The sequence below is a fragment of the Ovis canadensis genome, chromosome 26, assembly GCF_042477335.2.
Source record: "Ovis canadensis isolate MfBH-ARS-UI-01 breed Bighorn chromosome 26, ARS-UI_OviCan_v2, whole genome shotgun sequence".
In the NCBI taxonomy this organism is placed as follows: Eukaryota; Metazoa; Chordata; class Mammalia; order Artiodactyla; family Bovidae; genus Ovis; species Ovis canadensis.
Genome location: NC_091270.1, coordinates 22,233,585 through 22,254,585, shown reverse-complemented (window position 1 = coordinate 22,254,585; position 21,001 = coordinate 22,233,585). Strand labels below are relative to the sequence as shown.

The 21,001-nt window shown below is 54.6% G+C and overlaps 1 protein-coding gene across 1 annotated transcript; it reads left to right on the top strand.

Annotated features, from left to right (window-relative positions):
• The first annotated feature begins 1,002 nt into the window (after positions 1-1,002).
• Positions 1,003-20,721, top strand: XKR5 (XK related 5). Its single transcript, XM_069573077.1, has 7 exons — positions 1,003-1,338; positions 3,651-3,834; positions 9,550-9,734; positions 11,306-11,515; positions 12,171-12,340; positions 15,650-15,761; positions 17,541-20,721. The coding sequence occupies exons 1-7, from the start codon at positions 1,281-1,283 to the stop codon at positions 18,608-18,610; spliced, it is 1,989 nt and encodes a 662-aa protein (XP_069429178.1). The 5' UTR covers positions 1,003-1,280; the 3' UTR covers positions 18,611-20,721.
• Positions 20,722-21,001: the final 280 nt, after the last annotated feature.

The following is a 21,001-nucleotide window of genomic DNA, read 5'->3' as shown; positions in this document are numbered from 1 at the left end:
TCATCAGCATCACCATGCCTAAATATCACTTCTTCCTTAAACTACAGCTAGTTAGATAGACAGATAAGACACACACAGAGATAGATGTGGTGGTTCAGACAGTAAAGCGTCTGTCTACAATGCAGGAGACCTGGGGTTCGATCCCCTGGAGAAGGAAATGGCAATGCACTCCAGGACTACTGCCTGGAAACTCTCATGGACAGAGGAGCCTGGTAGGCTACAGTCCTTGGAGATGCAAAGAGTCGGACACGACTGAGCGACTTCACTTCGCTTGGTGAGACAGGCCTGGGACTGAGACACTTTGCTGCAGTGCTGGAATGCTTGCACCCTACAAAATACAAAGAAACTGTAGGAGACTGAAAATAACTGCGTGCATTGCAGTTGGGGCGAATTCTTCACCCCAAAAGACACACAAAGACAAAAACAAACTCAGCCGTCATTTCTGGAGAGCCAGGAGCAAAAACTTAGTGTAAGAACAAAAGTAGGGTACTGAGCACCCTCTGCTCTCAACACCACAAAGAGGCGGGCAAACCACCTAAGCCACCCCTCCAGCCTGACCCCACCCCAACCCTCACCCCAAACAAGGAAGAAGCCAGGAGCCCCAGTAAAGCCTGGCCTGAATCTCTCCTCTGCCCTCTACTAATGTCTGCAGATTGCGAAGGCCAAGACTGGTCGTACCACGTGGGGGAAGGTGTTTCCAAAGAGCAGTTCTACTTCTTGCACGTGGGAATCTTGATTAATCGTCAAGTCCATGTGGGGAGAAAAAAAAAAAATGTGCGGACAGAGATCATGATGGATTTAAGAGTGAGAAACGGGGAAGATGCCAGCTTTCATGCCCTCCATGGTTTCGAAAAGACTCCTTAACGGTTCCAAGTCAGCTCCTCCCACAGACGCCCGTGTGCTCTCAGACTAGTGGTTCACCAGACTGCCGCTCAGCGGCTCGAGGCGGGGCAGGTTTCCGCGGCCCTAACACTCACCGAGTCCCGTCCCAGGGCCGGTCACAGTGCTGGGGGTCCGCCGCTGCGCACATCCAGAGGCCGGGCTTAATCCGTGCTTTACCTGACTTAGCAACCAGACCACTCAAGCTGCCTCTCTTTTCTCCCTCCGCCCCGTCTAGTTACCCGGGAAAAAACCCGAGAGAAACCAGGGAAAAAACGTTGAGCCGAAGAGCCCAGCACAAACGCAACCTGCAGTGGGGTCTCCGGCCGGAAACCTCCCAGTCCCGGGTCGGCCAGAGGGGAAGGGGCGGGAGCGCAGGAGGCGGGCGGGCGGCGCGGAGGATGCACGCGGGGGTTCTGGGCCTGTCTGCCCTGCTGCTGGCGGCCGAGCAGAGCGCGCGTGAGTGCGGGGCAGGCCACGCTCGCCCCTCCGACCCACCCTAACGCCCGGGAACCCTCACCCCCGCCCCGCCACGGCGGCAGCCTGCACCCCAGCACTGCGCGCCAGTGCTAGCCCTGGGCACCCCGCACCCCCGCCCAGCCCCTCGGGGATCCCCGCGAACGCGTGACCCTTCCGGGGAGGCGTAAATCCCCCTGAGGATGCATGGACCCCCGCCCCGCTGCACGCACGGTCCTCCGGGTGCCTGAGACCCCTCCCCTGCGGATGCACAATCCTCTCCCCGACCCCCAGCCCCAGCCCTCGTCCCCAGCGGACGGGCGATCCTCGCCGGGAATCTGGGAACTTCTGACCCGCCCCCTCCGCCTCCCTCCAGAAGGCCTCTCGGTGCTGCGGGGCCGGGGCGCTGCACGCGGGCCTGGCGCGCCCTGCTCGTCCCTGCCCGCTCCCTCGCCCGCCTGGGGTCCGGGCGGCGCGGGGACCCGTTTGGGGCCGGGTTGGGGTGGGACCGAGCTCGACGTCGGCGGAGCTCTGGAGGACAGTTCACCTCCTGCCCGGAGGCGGCCGGTGGACCGCGAGGCCGAGTGCTGAGCGCGGTCCCGCAGCCGCGGCGGAGCGAGCGCGGGGAGGGGTTTCGCGCCTTTCCAGTTTGAACGTGTAACTCCTTCAGTGCCGGCGCCGAGGCCTCCGCCGCTCTCTGCCCCGCTCCCTGCAGCTCTTCTTCCTCCGCGGGGTCCCCCCGGATGGCGGGTGCGGAGTGGATTTGATGGGGCTCCAGCTTCGAGACCCCCAGGGTTCCTCGCCCCTCCCCAGCTCGCACCACATTTGAGTGCTGGCCCTGAACTTGACCCCTGGAGCGAGTTGCCCACCACCCCCGACCCCCGCCCCCAACCTAGTGTTAGCGGGGCCCTTATGGACTGCGGTCCGTGCAGTTCCCCTGAGGTTTCTAAGGTGCACAGAGGAGGCGCCAGGCTGAGATCTGCACCTAAACTCCCGCCCGGGGCCAGCGCCCCCTATGAGACAGGACCCCAGTCCCAGCACCCACTCCAGGGGGTGCCGCAGACCAGCTTCTTCCTTCCCTCCCAGCCAGGGCTTGGGCATTCCTCAGCTTGGGGAGGCTGTGACCCCACCAGACGCTTTTTGCCTGGGGGACCCTGGTTTGCTCTGTGTGCCGGGTGATTAGAGCAGGGGACCGAACCAAGGAGATCCAACCAGTCCATCCTAAAGGAAATCAGCCCTGAATATTCACTGAAAGGACTGATGCTGAAGCTGGAGCACCAATACTTCAGCCATGTGATGTGAACAGCTCACTCTTGAAAAAGACCCTGATGCTGGAAAAGATTGAAGGCGGGAGAAGAGGGCGACAGACGATGAGATGGTTGGGTGGCATCACTGACTCAACGGACATGAGTTTGAGCAGACCCCTGGGAGACAGTGAAGGACAGGGAAGACTAGTGTGCTGCAGTCCATGGGGTCTCAAAGAGTCAGACAGGACTTAGCGACTCAACAAAACACAGAGCCTGTGGACCAAGGAGGGGCTGCCCAAGCTTCTCAGTCCAGACCTGCAGGGCTCCTGTCTGTACCCGGGGCTGGTACCCTCTTGCTGCTGCAATTCACAGCCTTATGCACCCATAAATCCATGTTAAACTCTAACATTGGGAAACCCAAGCAACAGTCGTATCAAACAATTCCTGTGAGTCCTCGGCACCCACCTCTACTGTCATTCATCAGGGAGGGCAGATCCAAATTAGATTGGTCAAGCTCCTTCCGCTACCTGACCCTGTCTTCTACTTGTTGCTGTTTAGTCTCTAAGTCATGTCCAACCCTTCTTCCACCCGAGGGACTGTAGCCCACCAGGCCCCTCTGTCTGTGGGATTTCCCAGGCGAGAATACTGGAGTGGGCTGCCATGTCCTCCTCCAGGGGATCTTCCCAACTCAGGGATCAAACCCATGTCTGCTGCATTGTGGGCAGATTCTTTACCACTGAACCACCTGGGAAACCCAACCCTGTCTTAGGATCTTCTGTCCCCAGAGGGAAGGTTTTACATTTCTTACCACATGCTAAGTATCCAGTGTTTTGTGCACGCTGCCCTATGCAATCCAGCAGTCTCCTTCTTGGACCGTGGTGTCTGATCCTTTGGGTAGCTCTGGCCCTTCCTTTCAACCTCTTTCCCATCTAGGCTGCTTGTGGGCTCTGCCGGCTCCCGGGCTGGGTCTAGCAGGCAGCCCAGCCAACTCTGGGGATGCAGTGTTGCCCAGGCGCCCCTCGCCCCCAGCCTCCCACTAATCCTCTTGTCCTTCCTCTTTGGCCCCAGGCCTCTGCGCTGTGGTTTACTACTTCACCACAGGCCGGCTCCTCTGGGCCTGGCTGGTCCTCTCGGTGCTACTGCCTGGCTTCTTGGTCCAGGGCCTGAACTATCTCTGGTTCCGAGAAGATGGACGTCAAGGTGGCTGCTTGCTGGTGGTCCTGCACCTCCTCCAGCTCGGCGTGTGGAAGCGGTAAGAACAGACAGCCCCTTTCACCCCACTGGGTGACTTCACACCTGAGATAAGAGAGTCGTTCTGCACATAGAAAGCCATAGAAAGTGAGTCAGTTCGGGGCAGCCCATGTGAACCCCACCCCGTCACCCCAGGAGGGCAGCACAGATTGAAGCAGCAGAGTAGGTTGCATGGTGACATTTGTATTAAGTTTTTATTGCTAGAAGAAACCATTTGAGTGCCAGGACCAAGAGTGAGTGAAGTCGCTCAGTCGTGTCCGACTCTTTGCGATCCCATGAACTGTAGCACACCAGGCTCCTCCATCCATGGGATTTTCCAGGCAAGCCAGGGCCAAAGTTTCTCATAAAAGGCAGCCTGGACAGGTGAGTGCTCAGTGGGCTGGCCTGTGGGAGACCAGACCAGTGCAGCCCCTTCACTCAGGGTGCAGGAAGGCGCCAGGGTGGGAAGGCCATTCAAGGAGTGGTTGTCTAGTCTCAGATCTCAGGCTTGCTGCTGGGTATTTTATGCCCTCAAGCTGTAGCCCAAGGCTTTCTTTAGAGGAACTGAAGTGAGTTTTATGGTGTCTCAGCAGACTCTGAGGAGGAAGTGAATCTCAAGTTGGAGGCAGAGTGTGCTTTTTTTGGTTTGTTTTTGGCCTTGCTGCCAGGCATGTGGGATCTTAGTTCCCTGACCAAGGATCGAACCCTGGGCCCTCTGCAGTGAAAGCCCGGAGTCCTAACCATTAGACTGCCTGGGAATACCCCAGAGGGTGCTTCTTATAAAGATATCATGCAGCTAGCCAAATTTCACTGGGGTTCTCTGAGCTGGAACCCTCCATCTCTAAAGGCACCAAAAGCATTTTCAGCCACACCAATTTAGCCTAATGGTGGGCCATTGTGTTCAAGCTCTGTGGTTTTTCTGAAAAGATGAGATTCTGACCAGTGGGGAGAGAGCAGAGGTGGCTTTTCCTTCTGGCTCGGGGGGATTGGAGCCTGTCGTGGGCACTCCTCACGCGTGCAGATGCTTCTCTCAGCCCAGCTTGGTCTGAAAACCATTAAGGGCTCGAGTCCTTCTGGGGACCACCTGGTACATTATAGCCAACAAGCATGTGACCTCAAAGACAGACCACCTCTTGAAAAAAATGAATCAGCTTTCCCGTAAGCAAACATGTCATAGCTCAGAAGAAGAGTAAAGTCTGCGCCAGTCACTTGAGAGAAGCTTCCTGAATAATTGTCAGATAAGTCTGCCTTCTGGGGTCCTGTGGGGACCCTCCAGCCCATCTGATCCAATACCTTTTTCAGAAGTGGGGCAGGGTCAGGGTCACGTGTCCACTTTCATGCTGGTGTCCAACACTGACCCCCTTATTCTTCCCCAAGTCTCTCCAATGATGTCATGAATACTAAATACATTTTTTTAATGGAAATAAATGAAGAGATACATAAAGATTAGAAACTAGGAAAAACAAATAGTCATCTATATCTCTTCTTATTTTAAAAGTCAGTTAAGGTGACTAAAATATATATATATAATTTAAAAGGACCAAAAAAAAGGCAAGAAGAAAGAAAAGAAATGAGAACACTCAGGAAGCGGAAGGGAATGTTGGAAAAGAAGGTAATGGCAAAATGCAGTTACTCGAGGTGAACCATAAATTTGGGTCTGAGTTTTGTTAACATAAGAAGCTCCGTGGTTTGCAGTGTTTCTGTGTTTAAAAAAAAATTGAACAAATGGAAATCTACTTCCTTAGAAGAAAGCTTTGAAAGTTAAAGTAGAAAACAAATCTGTTTCTCATCCTGAAACCAGCATATCTGGCTTTCACAGAGAAGACACTGGATAATGAACTGTCTTTAAGCAAATCCACACGAAATTTTGTAATGGACTCCCAATCAGGGTCAGTCAAGAAGCCTCTCGGCAAACTGCAGTTCAGTATAAGCGCCTCTAGGTGGAGCCAAAGGAACTCTGTTTGCTAATTCTCTATCAGTTCAGTTCAGTCGCTCAGTTGGGCCCAACACTGCAACCCCATGGACTGCAGCACCCCAGGCCGCCCTGTCCATCACCAACTCCCGGAGTTTACTCAAACTCATGTCCTTTGAGTTGGTGATGCTGTCCAATTATCTCATCTTCTGTCATTCCCTTCTGCCTTCAATCTTTCCTAGCATCAGGGTCTTTTCAAATGAGTCAGCTCTTCACATCAGGGGGCCAAAATATTGGAGTTTCAGCTTCAGCATAGGTCCTTCCAATGAATATTCTGAACTGATATCCTTTAGAATGGACTGGTTGGATCTCCTTGCAGTCCAAGGGACTCTCAAGAGTCTTCTCCAACACCACAGTTCAAAAGCATCAATTCTTCTGCGCTCAGCCTTCTTGATAGTCCAACTCTCATCCATACATGACAACTGGAAAAACCATAGCTTTGACTATGGTTTTACCTTTTTAAAATGGGATCCTGGCTTGGATGGTAAAGAATCTGCCTGCAATGCAGGAGACCCAGTTTGATCACTGGGTCTGGAAGATCCCCTGGAAGAAATGGCAACCCACTCCATTTCGTGCCTGGAGAATCCCATGAAAAGAGAAACCTGATGGGCTACAGTCCATGGGGTCACAAGGAGTCAGACATGACTGAATGACCTAGCACACATGAGGCTTGATACAATGCAGAAGACTGTACTAACTACAGAGAAACCAATTAAACAAAAACCTCCTGACATAAAGTAGCTTATAAAAAGTTCAAGGAGTTAATACATAAATGTTTTCCTTTTTTTCTTTTATCCAGCCACATGTCATGGGATCTTAGTCCCCCCACCAGGTACAGGGATTGAATCTGTGTCCCCTGCATTGGAAGTGCAGAGTCTTAACCATTGGACTGCCAGGGAAGTCCCATGTATTTTTTAAAAATTCCAAAAAATACCGATAATGTTAAGTCTGACTGTTCCAAAGAATTTGACATTAATAACTACTTGTTTAAACAAAGTCAGTTACATTTTGTTTTTATATTTCTACTCTAATGCTACATGTTGCTGCTGCTACTGCTAAATCGCTTCAGTCGTGTCCGACTCTTAGCGACCCCATGGGCTGCAGCCCACCAGGCTCCTCTGTCCACGGGATTTTCCAGGCAGGAGTACTGGAGTGGGGTGCCGTATGTTACCACCGAGTAAAAAAAATTTTAAGCCTGTAAATGCATTTGTAAACACAGCATGAGATGATAGAAGAATACCTAAACCATCTCATCCTGAGCCTGTGTTTTCGGTTAAAAATATTTGTTTAGTGGAAGGGAAAAATTATTACAAAGATAGTTGAGATGAGCTTTAAGGATATGTAAGGCAAGCTTAATATCGATGGGTATAAATTTAACATTTAAAAGTTTGTAATGTACATTCCCATCAATAAGCTTATGAAAAGATGTTCAACTTCACTAACCATTAGGGAAATGCAAATCAAAACCACAATGAGATACCACCTCACACCCATTAGGATGGCTACTATCCCCCACCACCACAAAAAAAACAACAACAACAACAACAAAAAAAACCCAAGAACAGGAAATAACATGTTAGCAAGGATGTGGAGAAATTAGAACCCTTGTGTACTGTTGGTGACCGTGTAAAATAGTACAGCTGCTGTGGAAAGCAGTATAGTACTTCCTCAATTACTTAAACACAGAATTACCATATAATCCAGCAAGTCCACTTCTGGGTAAATATCCAAACAAGTTGAAAGCAGTGTCCTGAAGTGATCTTTGTACACCTATGTTCGTAGCAGCATCATTCACAATAGCCAAAACATGAGGCAACCCAAGTGTCTATTAACAGATGAAAGGATAAGTAAAGTGTGGTCTCTACATGCAATGGAAAACAGAAGCAAATTCTGTAACACACTGCAACATGGATGAGTCTCGAGGACATGATGCAGTAAGGCACATGTATAATTCCACTTACATGAGGTGCTTGAAGTGACGTGAAGTCGCTCAGTCATGTCTGACTCTTTGTGAGCCCCTGGACTGTAGCCTACCAGGCTCCTTGGTCCATGGAATTTTCCAGGCAAGAGTACTGGAGTGGGGTGCCATTGCCTTCTCCAGGGGATCTTCCCGACCCAGGGATCGAACCCGGATCTCCCACCTTGTAGGCAGACACTTTACCGTCTGAGCTACTGGGCCCCAGACATGAGGTGCTTAGAGTAGCTGGAAACAGAGAGAAATTAGAAGGGGGGTGGCCAGGGCCGGGGAGAAGGGACCACGACCATGCCACTGGGTGCCTTTATGCCCACCTTGTCCTCTCTCCCCAGGACCCCTCTCATCCCTCTCGTTTTGGCACATCTTTCTTCCTGCTTAAAACTCGAGCGTGTGTGGCATTCTTTCCATAACTGAATCTCGGGCTTCTAGAGAGCATCTTCAGTTTCTCTGGTGGCCTCTGCCGTCTCCAGCAGGTGGGGGCAGCCCATAGAGATGCCTGCTGAATGAACGGGGGCAGCTGGGAGGGCAGGAAGGGGGCTGGGGTGTCCCCAGAACTGAGGATTCAGGACCCAAAGGGCAGCTACAGGTTTGTCTTCATCTGCTTTTTCTTAACATTCTGTTTGGGTCAGAGATCACAGCTTCAAAGACTCAGTGAGAAATCACTTCACTCCGGGATCCAAGTCATGAAAAAGGAAAGCTGTTTTCTCCTGAGCCCCTTTCCTGGGCTCTCGGTACCCTGATTAAGAACATTTCAAAGAGGACCCCCTCCTGTTCTGGCTGAAGAAACGCTGGCCAGAGATCAGAGGGAGAGGGCGTTTGGGGTAACTTGAAAGGCACACCCAGCTCTGGTTCAGGAATCAGTAAATTTAAATGATTTCCAGTTTTTCTTAACTTGGATAGGACTGAAGTTTGCGATCGCCCGTGGACTTGGCAGGCACGCCTGCCCCCGCTGCAGGCAGGTGTAGGGATTACCTTGTTCCTGCCCCTGGGAGGGTGAGGGGGAAATTGCTGTGAAAACCTGAAGTCCTCAGAGCCTGCAGTGGCATTTCTATACATGCATAACCGTCCAGGTGGCATGGACGGTGGTCCATGGCACCTCCTGTGGGCTTGCATGAGACTAAAGCATCAGGAAAGGTTTCGAGGATGGGTTTATCAGAAGCAGAATGAAACAGGAATATTTACTGACTTTTTTTTTTTTCTCTTGTGTTGACTCCTTTTCCTGGACGTGAGGCAGGTGGCCCCCACTGGAGGAGCCAGTGTATCCCTGTGCCCGGGCCAGCCTGGTCTTGCAGACCCCCTAGTAGTCCCCTGCCCTCCCTGCCATTCAACGGGACTGCATTAATTCCCATCACAAGAGGCTCTGGAGAAGGGCATGGCAACCCACTCCCATATTCTTGCCTGGGGAATCCCATGGACAGAGGAGCCTGGCAGGCTACAATCCAGGGGGTCACACAGAGCGACTGACACCGGTGGCCCCAGGGTCGGAGACGGGGCTCAGGCTAAGCTCAGGATTCGCAGGGCTCAGAGAGAGCCCCCAGCAAACCTGTCTGCTCCCAGCTCCCAACCCAGTGGCCCTTCCACGTGTGGGCAGAGTGAGGTCCGCTGGTCAGGGTCCCCGCACTGGGAACAGGAGCGCCACCCACAGCCTAGAGTCAGGGCTTAGGGACCTGGGGTGTGGACGTGGCTTGCTAGGCCCTAGAAGGCTCTCGGTCTCTAGGTGGTACGCCAGGAGAGGGGTCCGACTGAGCCCTTGCAGTGCGGTTCTGAGTCCTGGCCCTCCTCTGTCCCAGGCATTGGGACGCTGTGTCCGCCAGCCTCTGGAGGGAAGGGCAAGCCGCCCCCCAGGCCCCGCTGCTGCTGTGGGAGGCGGACCTGGCAGCCCTGCGCCTCCTCGAAGCCCTGCTTCAAGTCGGGCCCCACCTGCTGGTCCAAACATACATTTTCCTCACCTCTGACTTCACTGCTCCCGTGCCAGGTGAGTGACTTCTACCCCCGACCGCAGACTGCCTGACTTCTCATGGGGGACAGAAGCTAACGCCTTGTTTAGCAAACCCTGGCAACCTAAGATGTCCTCTGTTAGGCAGAGTTAGGGCAGCCCAAGCTCACTACAGTGCACAAAAGTGAAAGTGTGAGTCACTCAGTCGTGTCCGACTCTTTGCGACCCCATGGACTTTAGCCCTCCAGGCTCCTCAGTCCATGGGATTCTCCAGGCAAGAACACTGGAGTGGGTCACCATTTTCTCCTCCAGGGGATCTTCCCAAACCAGGGATCGAATTCAGGTCTCCTGTATTGCTGGCAGATTTTTACCATCTGAGCCACCAGGGATGTTACCTACGATGCCCAAGGTGATGGTTAAAACTGGCTTTTGTTTGGGGCGGTGAGTTCCCAGGGGGTGGACTTCCTTCGTGGGGGTCGGTCCGTGAGAGGAAAGTTGCAGGTGGTGAGAGGACCCTGAAAGCACTTTGGGGAGGCCTGCGCTGCCCCTTGTGAGATCAGTGTTCCGTTTCTCCTGGGACTAACTCCGTGCAGCCTGAGCCTCACCCCTTGAGAGCAGTGGGATCAACACCTCGGGCGCCGGCAGAGGCACTAGCACTCAGGCCAGGGCTCAGGGTGTCTCCTCCGGGCCTGGCACCCCCTGCTGTTCTGGTCTTATCTGGTCCTTTGTATGGACTGAGGGTTTCCCTAGTGGCACAAGTGGTAAAGAATCCACCTGCCAGTGCAGGAGATAGAAGAGATGTGAGTTTGATCCCTGAGTTGGGAAGATTCCCCTGGAGGAGGACATGGCCACACACTCCAGTATTCTTGCCTGGAGAACCCCACGGACAGAGGAGCCTTTCGAGCTATGGCTCACCAGGGGTTGCAGAGTTGGACACAACATACATGCACGCGTATGGGTTGAACTGCAAAGTACAACTGACATGAAATACCACGTTCAGAGCCGTTAAGAGCTGCTTCGTCATAAACCAGAGGTGCCCGAGGGGCAGTGGCTGGGCTGCCTTTTTTTTTTTTTTTTAATAAATTTTATTTATTTATTTATTGACTGCCCCGGGTGTTCGTTTTGCTGTGCGGGCCTTTCTCTGGTTGCTTTGAGTGGGGGCTACCCTCTAGTTGTGGGGTGCGGGCTTCTCGTTGCAGTGGCTTCCCCTGTTGCTGGGCACAGGGTCCAGGTGAAGGGGCTTCAGTAGTCGTGGCAGGTGGGCTCGGTAGGTGCGCCTCCCGGGCTCCAGAGCACAGGCTCAGTAGTCGTGGTGCTCGGGCTGAGTTGCTCCCTAGCACATGGGATCTTCTTCCCAGACCAGGGATCAAACCTATGCCTCCTGCATTGGCAGATGGCTTCTTTACCCCTGAGCCACCAGGGAAGCCCTTGAGCCTTTTTCCTTAAGTGTGAACCCACGGAGAGCCCAGCCTGCCTTGGCAGGGAGGAGTACCCAAGTCCTCGTTTCTTCTGCATGGAGACAGGCCTGCATGTTTGCATAGAGGTGGCGATGCCCTCTGTGAAGGCAGGTTCTGTCGGTTAGCAGTCATGGGGTCCCGCTTGCCTTCCAGGAGTGAGTGCCCTGTGCTCCTGGACCACGCTGTCCTGGGCCCTGGTGTGCTACGCCCGATCCCTGGGCTCCATGAAGCTGGACCACCCCTCTGCACCCTGGACGGCCCTCGGCTGCCAGCAGCTCTGGAGGATGGGCATGGTCGGGGCTCGCGTCCTCAGCCTGGCTCTCTTCTTCCGGGCTTACGGTGTCTGGGTGCTGGTAGTCACAGGTAAGCTGAGATGCTGTCCCAACCGTCTACGGCTGCACGACAAGCAACCCCAGAGCTTAATGCCTGAAAAGAACCATTGGTGAGCAACGACCAGGCCTCTGAGGGCCAACCGGGGTTTGCTGGGGGTTCCTGCCTGCAGGGTCCTCACACCATCCCTGTAGGCTCACAGGTATCTGGACCCACCTAGGGGCTTCCCTGGGCTGGCTGTTCAGACATCCTGCACCCGGGGCCCCTCCACCCTGTCCATGCAGGTGAGGCAGCTGGCTTCAGACGAGGCAGCTGAGAATTCCAAGAGCAAGGGGGTGGGAGCGGCCAGTCCTCTTAAATCGGGCCCAGACCTGGATGAGCACGACTCCGGCTGAATTTTGCCCGGCCAAATGGTCTCAGCCAGCCCAGGTTCAGGAATGTGGAGGAGACCCTGAGTGTCCCTGAGTGTCCAGGGAGAGAGGAATGCACAAAGGCTCACGTGACATTAAACGTTTTGTGTCCCTCGGATCTCTCCTGGGTCTTCGTCCGTCTCCTTGGATGCCAAGTCACACGCAGTCAGAACAGAGGAGGGTTACGGCCCCGGATTCCGAGTCCCTGCCCCAGCCCTCCTGCTTCCCGAAGCCCTGCCCCCTCGCTGGGCCCTGACTCCTGGGGCTGCTCTCTCCAGGTGCCCACTGGCTGGTGATGACCTTCTGGCTCGTGGCTCAGCAGAGTGACATCGTGGACAGCACCTGCCGCTGGAGGCTCTTCAACCTGCTCGTGGGTGCCGTGTTCATCCTCTGCTACCTCAACCTCTGGGACGGCCCCTCCAGAAACAGGATGGCCACGTTCTACACGGCAAGTGATCCTAACTCTACTGTATGCGTGGAATGTGGGCGTGCATGCGTGTGTGTGTGCATGTGTACAACTGTGCACGCATATCTATTGTGAAGCAATAGCTTGATTTCAGGAGAAACTATGAAAGGAATTATAGTCTTGAGCAGGGCTGATGACCTCTGAAAGGAGCAACCGGATGTCTGTTTCCACGTAGTTACCAGAGCGAGGATTGTGGTGTATTTGGTGATGCTTTTCAGCAACTCTCTACATCAGCCCATCTGATAAAGATAACCACAGTTCTATTATTTGTCATATGCGTGACATCCTTGTCAATCGGCTCAATTGCTGAGTTACAGCTGTGGTCATAGTTAGCGTGAAAAGCACAAAGGTGACATAATGCTCATCTGTAGGCAGCTTCTAGTGCATTAGAGGAAATAAGCTTGTACCCAAGTAATAATAAAGAGGCAGAAAGTGGACCAAGGCCAGCAGAGAAAGCAGTGTCTGAATCGCATAGGATTATCACTTCCTGCTCGGATGACCAGGGACACTTTTGACGAGAGGCAGGAAGTTGAGCTGTATCACAGGAGGCAAAGGAGAGCCTGGATCAGCCACAGGCTTCAGAGCTGAGGCTGTGGAACCAGAGGGCTTCCATGGGGACCCTGGCTCTGTCATTAACTGTTACCAACTGTGACTGAGAATTTAGACTCTCTGGACCTATTTTTTCATCAGCGCATCAGAAACTCACCTCTTGGTGTCGCTGAGAGAATAATGTTAATACCCACCTACTTTTCCGGGTCCCTGTGAAGAGTAAATAAAATAATAAACTTGGGCTGAAATAAGCAACCAAGAGTGGCCTTTACCGAAAATAGAAGTTGAGACTTTCAGAGGTGCCCGTGCTTCAGGTTGGAGACCAGAGTGAAGGGAAAAGCTGGGGAGGCAGGTCCGGTCCAGGGCAGGTGACGGCGTGGTCACCTCTGGGTTTAGGAGAGCCCCGTAGAGCTCGCTGACCCCCGAGGCCACAGGCCCACAGAGGACCCACGATACTGGAAACTGGGAGTTTCCAGGCCCCTCACACCGTGTGGGCTGAGGGCTGGGTGTGTGGTCCAGCCCAGCCCACACACACTGCAAGTAAAAGAGGGTGAATTTCATTGTCCGTTTGTGGGCGCTCACGTGCTGATGTCCAGAGGCGCCCTGAGAAGCAGAACTAGATGAGGAGGCGTTTCACATTTGCTGCTTCTGCTTGCTTTTGTCATGTTCACACCCTTATCAGCAGCTCGTGTCCCGGGAGTTTTACGGGAAGGGGGCCTTCCCAGGTGGCTCGCGGGTAAAGAATCTGCCTGCCACGCAGGAGAAGCAAGAGACTCGGATTCAACCCCTGGGTCCCAAAGATCCCCTGGAGCGGGGCATGGCAACGCACTCCAGTGTTCTCATCAGGAGAATGCCGTGGACCGAGGGCCTGGCGGGCCCCAGTGCAGGGGCTGCCCAGAGCCATGGCTGAAGTGATTGAGCGCACATGCGCACACACAAGGAAGGGGGGAAATGCTTCCTTCCTTCCAGCCGTCTTAGGCGCTGGACCACTGAGCTCAGAGCAATCAAGCAGGAGAGGCAGAGGTTAGACACTGCTGAAGCGTCAACTGGGGAGAAGCTGCAGAATCACAGTGTAGGCTGTGGAAGCCGGGGGGTGCCCAAGGGAGAGCGCGTGTGGATGGTGCTGAGATAACAGATCCAGACACGGAGGAAAGGCGAGGGACGCAAATGCTGCTAAGTCAACTGCAGCAAGGAGAGGGGTCCCGCATGGACTGACCCCTCACCTCCATTTATGCGGAGGCGACTGCACGTTTTAAAGGGGGAACAGGGGGCAGGGAACAGTGTGGTCTCCACCAAAGTCGGGGAGTGACTGCACACCATCTGCACACCATCGTTCACACACTTCTCACGTATTCATGACGGGAGGCAGTGTGAACACACTTTAGAGCTGGGTTTCCCTGGTGACTCAGATGGTAAAGAATTTGCCTGCAGTGTGGGAGAACCGGGTTCAATCCTTGGGTTGGGAAGCTCCCCTGGAGAAGAAACTGGCACCCCACTCCAGTATTTTTGCCTGGAAAATCCCAAGGACAGAGGAGCCTGACGGGCCATAATCCATGGGGTCACAAAGAGTTGGACATGCCTGAGCAACTGACACACAGAGCTGGGAGAGCCGTCTCCTGGGATGTCTGTGTTTCCGAGGGCTGGTTCCCAGGTCCTGGAGAAGACGGCTCTGGGCTGTAAAAGACTGACATTTCAGAGGAACAGAGAGAATCTGTGTAATTGCAGGCTTTCTAAAGTAGCTCCCCTGCGTGGGGGGGTCTGGGCCACTTTTGCATTATGACCAGGTTTTTTCCAGAACAAACAGTAAGTTCTCCAGGCAGCACCGAGTTTTCTCGGGAGGAACTTCTTTGGGGCTGGGTCACCACGCTAGGGATGCAGGCTTGAGCTATTAGAAAGTACGTTAGTGTTGGTTTCAAACAGTCATTTCGGCTTCAGGTCTGCAGTTGTTATAGGCCAAGAAGAGTGCTCAGAGAGCCCGTCTGAGTCAAGTTTGGTCCAGAAGAGCATCTTTGTCAGTGGAAAGTGGTTGCATTCACATCCTGTTGGTTCCGTTTCTCTGGAGGGCCCTGACAAATGCAACCACTAGAAACAGAACCAGTGAGATGTGTCTAGATACATAAGAAATGTGTTACAGGGATTTTCTCATGCAATTACAGCGCCACCAAGTCCCACAGTCACCCTCCACAAGCTGGAGAACCAGGAAGCTGGTGATTATTCAGTCCAGGCCCAAAAGACCAAGAACCATGAGCTCCGGTCCCCAGGGACGGGAGGAGATGGGTGTCTCGGGCAAATATTTGGGGGGAAAAAAAAAATTCTGAAATTGTTATCAATGTTTGTGACTCACTGGGATCCAGTGTCACTGTGAGCTCTGCAGGTACTTTTGATTATCGCATGATAAAACTAACATGTATGCAATTAACATGAGACTATGCAACAGATAAAGCAACAAAGAATTTCCGGTCAGCCCCCCCACCCCCACTCACCAAAGGGACCCCTGCGGCCTTGTGAGCTGTGCCGTTCAGCTTCCTGTGCGTTTCTGCCTCTGCAGACACTTGGCGAGCTGCAGTGGGAACAGGAGGGCCCCCTTGGCGGGAGAGGCTCGCTCAGCCCTGACCTGCTGCTAGGGGGGCCCAGTCAGCAGTGGGAGCCCCCAGCCCTGAAGGGGCTGCAGGAGATCACGAGGCGGGAGCGTGCCCAGGCTGTGTGCACTGCCCGGGCATGCTGACTCTCCTGTTCTCACAGGTGATGCTGCTCGAAAATATCATCCTCGTGTTGCTGGCGACGGACTTTCTCCAGGGGGCCTCGTGGACCAGCCTGGGGGCCATTGCAGGCGTCTTGTCTGGATTTCTGATCGGTGAGCCCTGAGGTCGCTTCCGCTGCCCCCCTCCGTCCCCTACCCACCTCCCACAACTTGCTTCTTTGTGGTCAGCTCACTCCAGGGGTAGGAATTGGGGCTCGGAAGCGGCTGGATGGAGACCAGGGCCAGGCCCTGCGAGGAGGGTGGCCAGGCCACGCCCCCGGGCGTGAGGGCCTGGATCGGCCTTTGTCTCCTTCGCTCGGTCGTGCTCAGAGCCGCAAGCCAAGCAGGGGCCGCCCCAGAGGTGGCCTGTTGGTGAGGCTGGGGTGGGGCTCAGGCAGAGCCAGGCTGGCTGGCCCTTCCCCCCAGCTTCCGGGGGCAGCGAACCCCGACTGTCCAGTACCCTGGACTAGAGTCTTCAGCGGGGAGGTGGAGCCAGGCTATAAAGCAGCAGCTCTAGCTTCCATCTCGAGCTGCCTGGATAAACATTTATTGAGTGTCTACTGCATGCCAGCCTGGGGCTGCCACCAAGAAACCAGTTAAACAGCAGGCTTTTGAGGAAAGTCTGTCTTCACTGAACACACACAGCCCTGTGACTGCGGTGCGGATGGGATCAGCTCCCCTTTCTTGGTCTCGGGGGGCTCCTCATAGGAGAAGGGGGACAATCCCTCCTGTCCACTGACCGTGAGGACTCAAGACACTGGGTGGAAATGGCCTGAGCCGTGCCCCCTGCAGAGACAACACCGGGTGACCCTCCGTTAGGAGTTCTGAGCCCATTCCCCCAGAGATGCTGACAGCAGGCGAAGGGACGTCTGTTCCTTCTAGCTGCATCCTTGCTGCGTTTCCTGGCCCTGCCGAAGCTCACACCACCCCCCAACCCCCGCCCCCATGTCAGGCTTCACACTGTTTATTACGAGCTCCCTGAAACCCGGCGCTTGCTCCAGTACAACAGGAAACTGGAAATAACGTGGGAGGATTACTGGAATGCTCTGCTAAATAAATTATTGCCGCAGTCAACACTTCTGATCAAAATAAATGAAGCTGACAACAATGTGATTCAGATGTTTGTGCACAAAGGAAGTTTTGTTGCTGCTCGTGGAAATTCCTTGATATGGGGGTTTTGATGGGTATGTTTAACCTCTGCTTGGGTCTTGTTTTTGAAATGATTATCTCTCTCTGCCTTCACTTTGGAATCCATCAATCAGTGTGTGGCTGGTTGTGTTCTGGGTATTTGACCCGGTTTTCTGAAAGTGAAATTACCTTTTCTATCAAACCTCTCTCTCTGTCTCACACACATGCTCGCATACATCTAAAGGACTCGGTTGGAGCCTCCTTCAAGAAAGAAGTCATAAAATCTCTAAGATTTAAACTCTGTTCTTACATTTTTTAACAGTAGAAACATTTGCAGCTTATTGGAACCGTGTATGTGTGTATGTGTGTGTATGGATGCACACTCAGTCACTCAGATGTGTCTGACTCTTTTGCGACCCCGTGGACTGTAGTCCATAAGGCTCCTCTGTCCATGGATTTCTCCAGACAAGAATACTGGAGTGGGTTGCCGTTTCCTTCTCCAGGGGATCTTACCAACCCAGGGATCACAGCTGCATCTCTTGCGTCTCCTGCACTGGCAGGCGGATCCTTTACTGCAGCACGACCTGGGAAGCCCTAAATTCCCCCAAATACCCCTTCTGATGCTCCAACAAGAGTCCTGTTTTGGATCCCAGATGATATTACTCTACTCAAAACTGGAGAACCCGGAATTCTGCAAACCACAGGGAGGATGCGGGACTTCAGAGAACGTAACCTTGCGCTTTTTCCTCCTCCCTTGTTTTGCAGGCAGTGTCTCTCTGGTCCTTTACTACAGCCTGCTGCATCCGAAATCCACAGACATCTGGCGGGGCCCCACAGAGGGTGATAAAGCAGAAGAAGACTCTTCTCCACAAGCCCTGGGCCCAGCAGGGGAGGGACCAGACAGCGTGGGGTCCTGCCCAGAGGAAAGCAATGAGCTCCCAAGCCTGGGAAAGCCCCCCAGCCCACAGTGGGCGCCCCCAGAGGCTGGGCTGGAAAGCCAGACGGTGGGAGAGGCCTCTTTCCTCAGCCACCACCACTGGCTGCTGGTGAAGCTCGCTCTGAAGACGGGGAACGTGTCAAAGATCAATGCAGTCTTTGGAGAAGATGGCCTGGCCCGCTTTTGCTCCCCTGAGTGGGGGTTGAGCCAACACCGCAGCGGCTGGAGGACGCCCCCACCCCCGCAGCGGGAGCCCCCTTCATCACCCCAGGACCCTCTAACCTCAGAGGAAGGCTCTGAGTTTCCAGTGGTGCCCAAAGCAGAGGCTGACGAGACCTCCAGTTACCTGTCTTTTGCCAGCGAGAGTCCTGACCGAGCTCCAGCCCAGCAGCCGTCAGCTGCAAGCCGTCAGCTGCGGGAGGGCGGCTCAGAGGAGGGAGCTGGGGCCGCCCCGGGGGTGAGGGGTGCAGGGGGGCGCCCGGGGGGCGGGGGCGGGCAGGCCGGCTCCACGCTGTACTTCAGCGCCACCGCCACCGCCGAAGGGGCGCTCCCCTCCCCCGGGGAGCCGACGTCCCTCTCCGGGAAGGGGCTGGGGTCGGGCAGCTCCGAGCGCTTTCCCCTCAGCGTGGCCGACATCAGCCCCATCCTAGGCCCCGGAGGAAGCTTACAGCCCAGCGGCCGGGCCCGGGGCGGCTCGGGGCTCCGGGGGCAGCGGGAGTCCCCGCGTCGCCCCGTCGCGGCTGGTACCCAGAGGCCGCTGCCCGAGGGCCGCCCGAGGCCCGCGGACGCGCCCTGCCTCACGTCCACCCCCAAGTGCACGGCCCCCGCCGGGGACTGCGGCCGCAGGGCGAGGCTGGCGGCCGAGGCGGGTTTCCCGCTGAGCACGGTCAGTGGGTGACCCACAGGCCGGCCCGTCAGGCTGGTCGCTGGGGTGGGGACTTCCGACACCTCCACCCGTGAGTGTGCCACAGCCCCTCCGACGTCCGCCGCTCAGCCTGAAAACGAGGGAACCGGATTAGATTGTTTCTAAGGTCCCTGCAAGCACCACCCGCCACAGGTTGGCACAGGAGTCCTGCTCGAACACCATGAGGGAGGCGACGACAATCGCCTGCTTCTGATTAGCCATTCCCTCCTCCGGAGGATCTTCCCTGCCCCAGGGGTTGAACCCGACTCTGCATTGCAGGCAGATCCCTCACCATCTGAGCCATCAGGGAAGCCCCTGACAAACTCTATGATCCTTCCTGTGGCTTCCCCAGTAAACTCAAGGGTAAAACCCAGAGTCCTATTTTATTCTGTTAATAACACTTAAGTGGTTGTTAATCATTCTTTTTTTAAATGTATTTTAGCTGCATTATTTTGTGAAATCCCTTGTAAGCCTCAGGACACCTCAGGCCTCTGTCCCGTAGAAGGAGAGTTGAGAAAAGCCAGAGCTGGACAGAGTTGACGTGGTGAAAACATTTTATTCAGGAGCTGTTGCAATAGGGGAAGAGGCCTCCGTGTAGAACTGGCTCAACTCAACTAACTCAGTGTGGACAAGTGGGGTTTACAGCAGAAGGGGCAGGTGGGGCTTAGTGGGTGGAAAATTATAGAGAGGAAACATCGGGGTTAGGGGGCTTCTGGCTAAACCAGTGTAACAGGAAGCTTGCTGAAGGCAGGCCAGTGAGGTCAGACATCCTGGGTCGGAGGATCGGGTGACTGAGGAACCTGATCGGGTGTAGAAGGTGATCAGATACTGAGGGTGGGGGCTTCTGGCCAAGTTGACTTAGGAGGATTCATGCTAAAACTGGACAAAGCAGAGAGGAACACGGAAGAGGACTTGGCTGGAAAGTTCAGGGGAGCCTGAGCAGGGTTTGGTCAAAGAGAATCTTTGTCAGGAGGACGTGGAGAACAGCATCAGTGGCTCCACCCGGGGCTTCTGGCCTTTCCCCTCCACATCGAAAGCTCGGCAAGAACTGGATGCTCTGTGTGACCTTGAGAAAGCGGTCACTGGAGGGAGCTTCCTACCCTACTCCTCCTCGTCTGGATCTCCGTGGTCGGGCCGCGCACTGCCTGAGCGTGATGTTTGGAGATGGCATTGCACGTGTCCTCAGGGGAGGACCACCACGAGCCACCTGAGCTGGAACCAGCAGGTTCAGGACTCATCACGGTGATGGGGAATGAGCCCAGCAGCGCATCTCAGGACGAGTCTGAGGACGGACCGAGGCTGGGGCCGCGGTGTGGGAATTGGGAAGGACCTTGGGGAGCAGGTCTGATTCGGGTGCAGTTCTGTGACCTGGCCTCTGCACCTGCAGAGACTCACGCTCACCTGCAGAGGCTAGACCAGACTGGGAAAGAAGCCACACTTGAAAACTGGGCCAGCCGTTGCCCCTTTGGCTAGAAGCGGTGCATCTTGCGAGGTGTGGTGATGCTTTTTCTCTATCGCCGTCTCCAGGTGGCCTCTTCTGAAGCTGATAACCTGTGAGACCCTGTGAATGACCACACACAGCCCGGCTGGGAGCATCCCCTGAGCTCCCAGATTTGGGGGGCTGCCCTCTGCTCCCTCGGAATATCGGTAGTCGCTGCACGGCTGTTTGTTAGGCTAAGTCACGTACTGGATGTATTCTGTTGATGTTCCTGCTTCAGTGAGAGGCCGTCACCCAAACCTTGAAAGTACAGGCTGCCCCCAGATATTTGCTTGAGGACATTTATCTCAAATGTGCTGTCGCACAAGCTTTTCTTGTTTCTTTTAAGCCTACCTCACTCCCTTCTCCTTTGAAGCTGCATAGGAAGCAACGCAAGGACTTGCAGGATCGCCTGCTACCGACTGCCCGCACGTCCCACACAAAGAAGGGAAAGCGGGCTCTCCAGAAGCTGATGAAATCACGCCTGGGTCTCCACGACTGTTTCTCTGATGGTTCGCTCCTTGGGACAGGCTGTTTTCTTCAGCTGTTTGCCTGGTGAGGCTTGGCTGGCAGACAGTTTACAGCACACAGTGAACACCCCTAAGTGGAATTAAATTCTAGATTTTTCTGAAGGACTAGAGATTGCGCCGGTCGTAAGAAAAGCCTCTAAATAACCATCTGGGGAGGGGTTTTTTGTAAAAACAGTTGCACGCGCCTGCCTTTGTTGCTGAGGTCCCTGCTCTCCTGGAGCACAAGTGGCTCCTAAGTTCACAGGCTGGTCGACAGTCTGACCCAGGGGGGGTGTGCAGCGTTCTGGTTGGGGTCCCAAGAACCAGAGCACCCTAGCTTGCAGGAGGAGGGGCTTGCACCAGCCCCAAGAGGGTCCTCTCGCTGCAGTGGCGCCCTGG

Bases quoted from the DNA above. Each gene is read 5' to 3' on its own strand.
- XKR5 (XM_069573077.1), top strand. From the start codon at position 1,281: ATGCACGCGGGGGTTCTGGGCCTGTCTGCCCTGCTGCTGGCGGCCGAG. The intron at 11,516-12,170 runs GTAAGCTGAGAT...TGCTCTCTCCAG, and splicing joins CTGGGTGCTGGTAGTCACAG to GTGCCCACTGGCTGGTGATG. The intron at 15,762-17,540 runs GTGAGCCCTGAG...CTTGTTTTGCAG, and splicing joins CTTGTCTGGATTTCTGATCG to GCAGTGTCTCTCTGGTCCTT.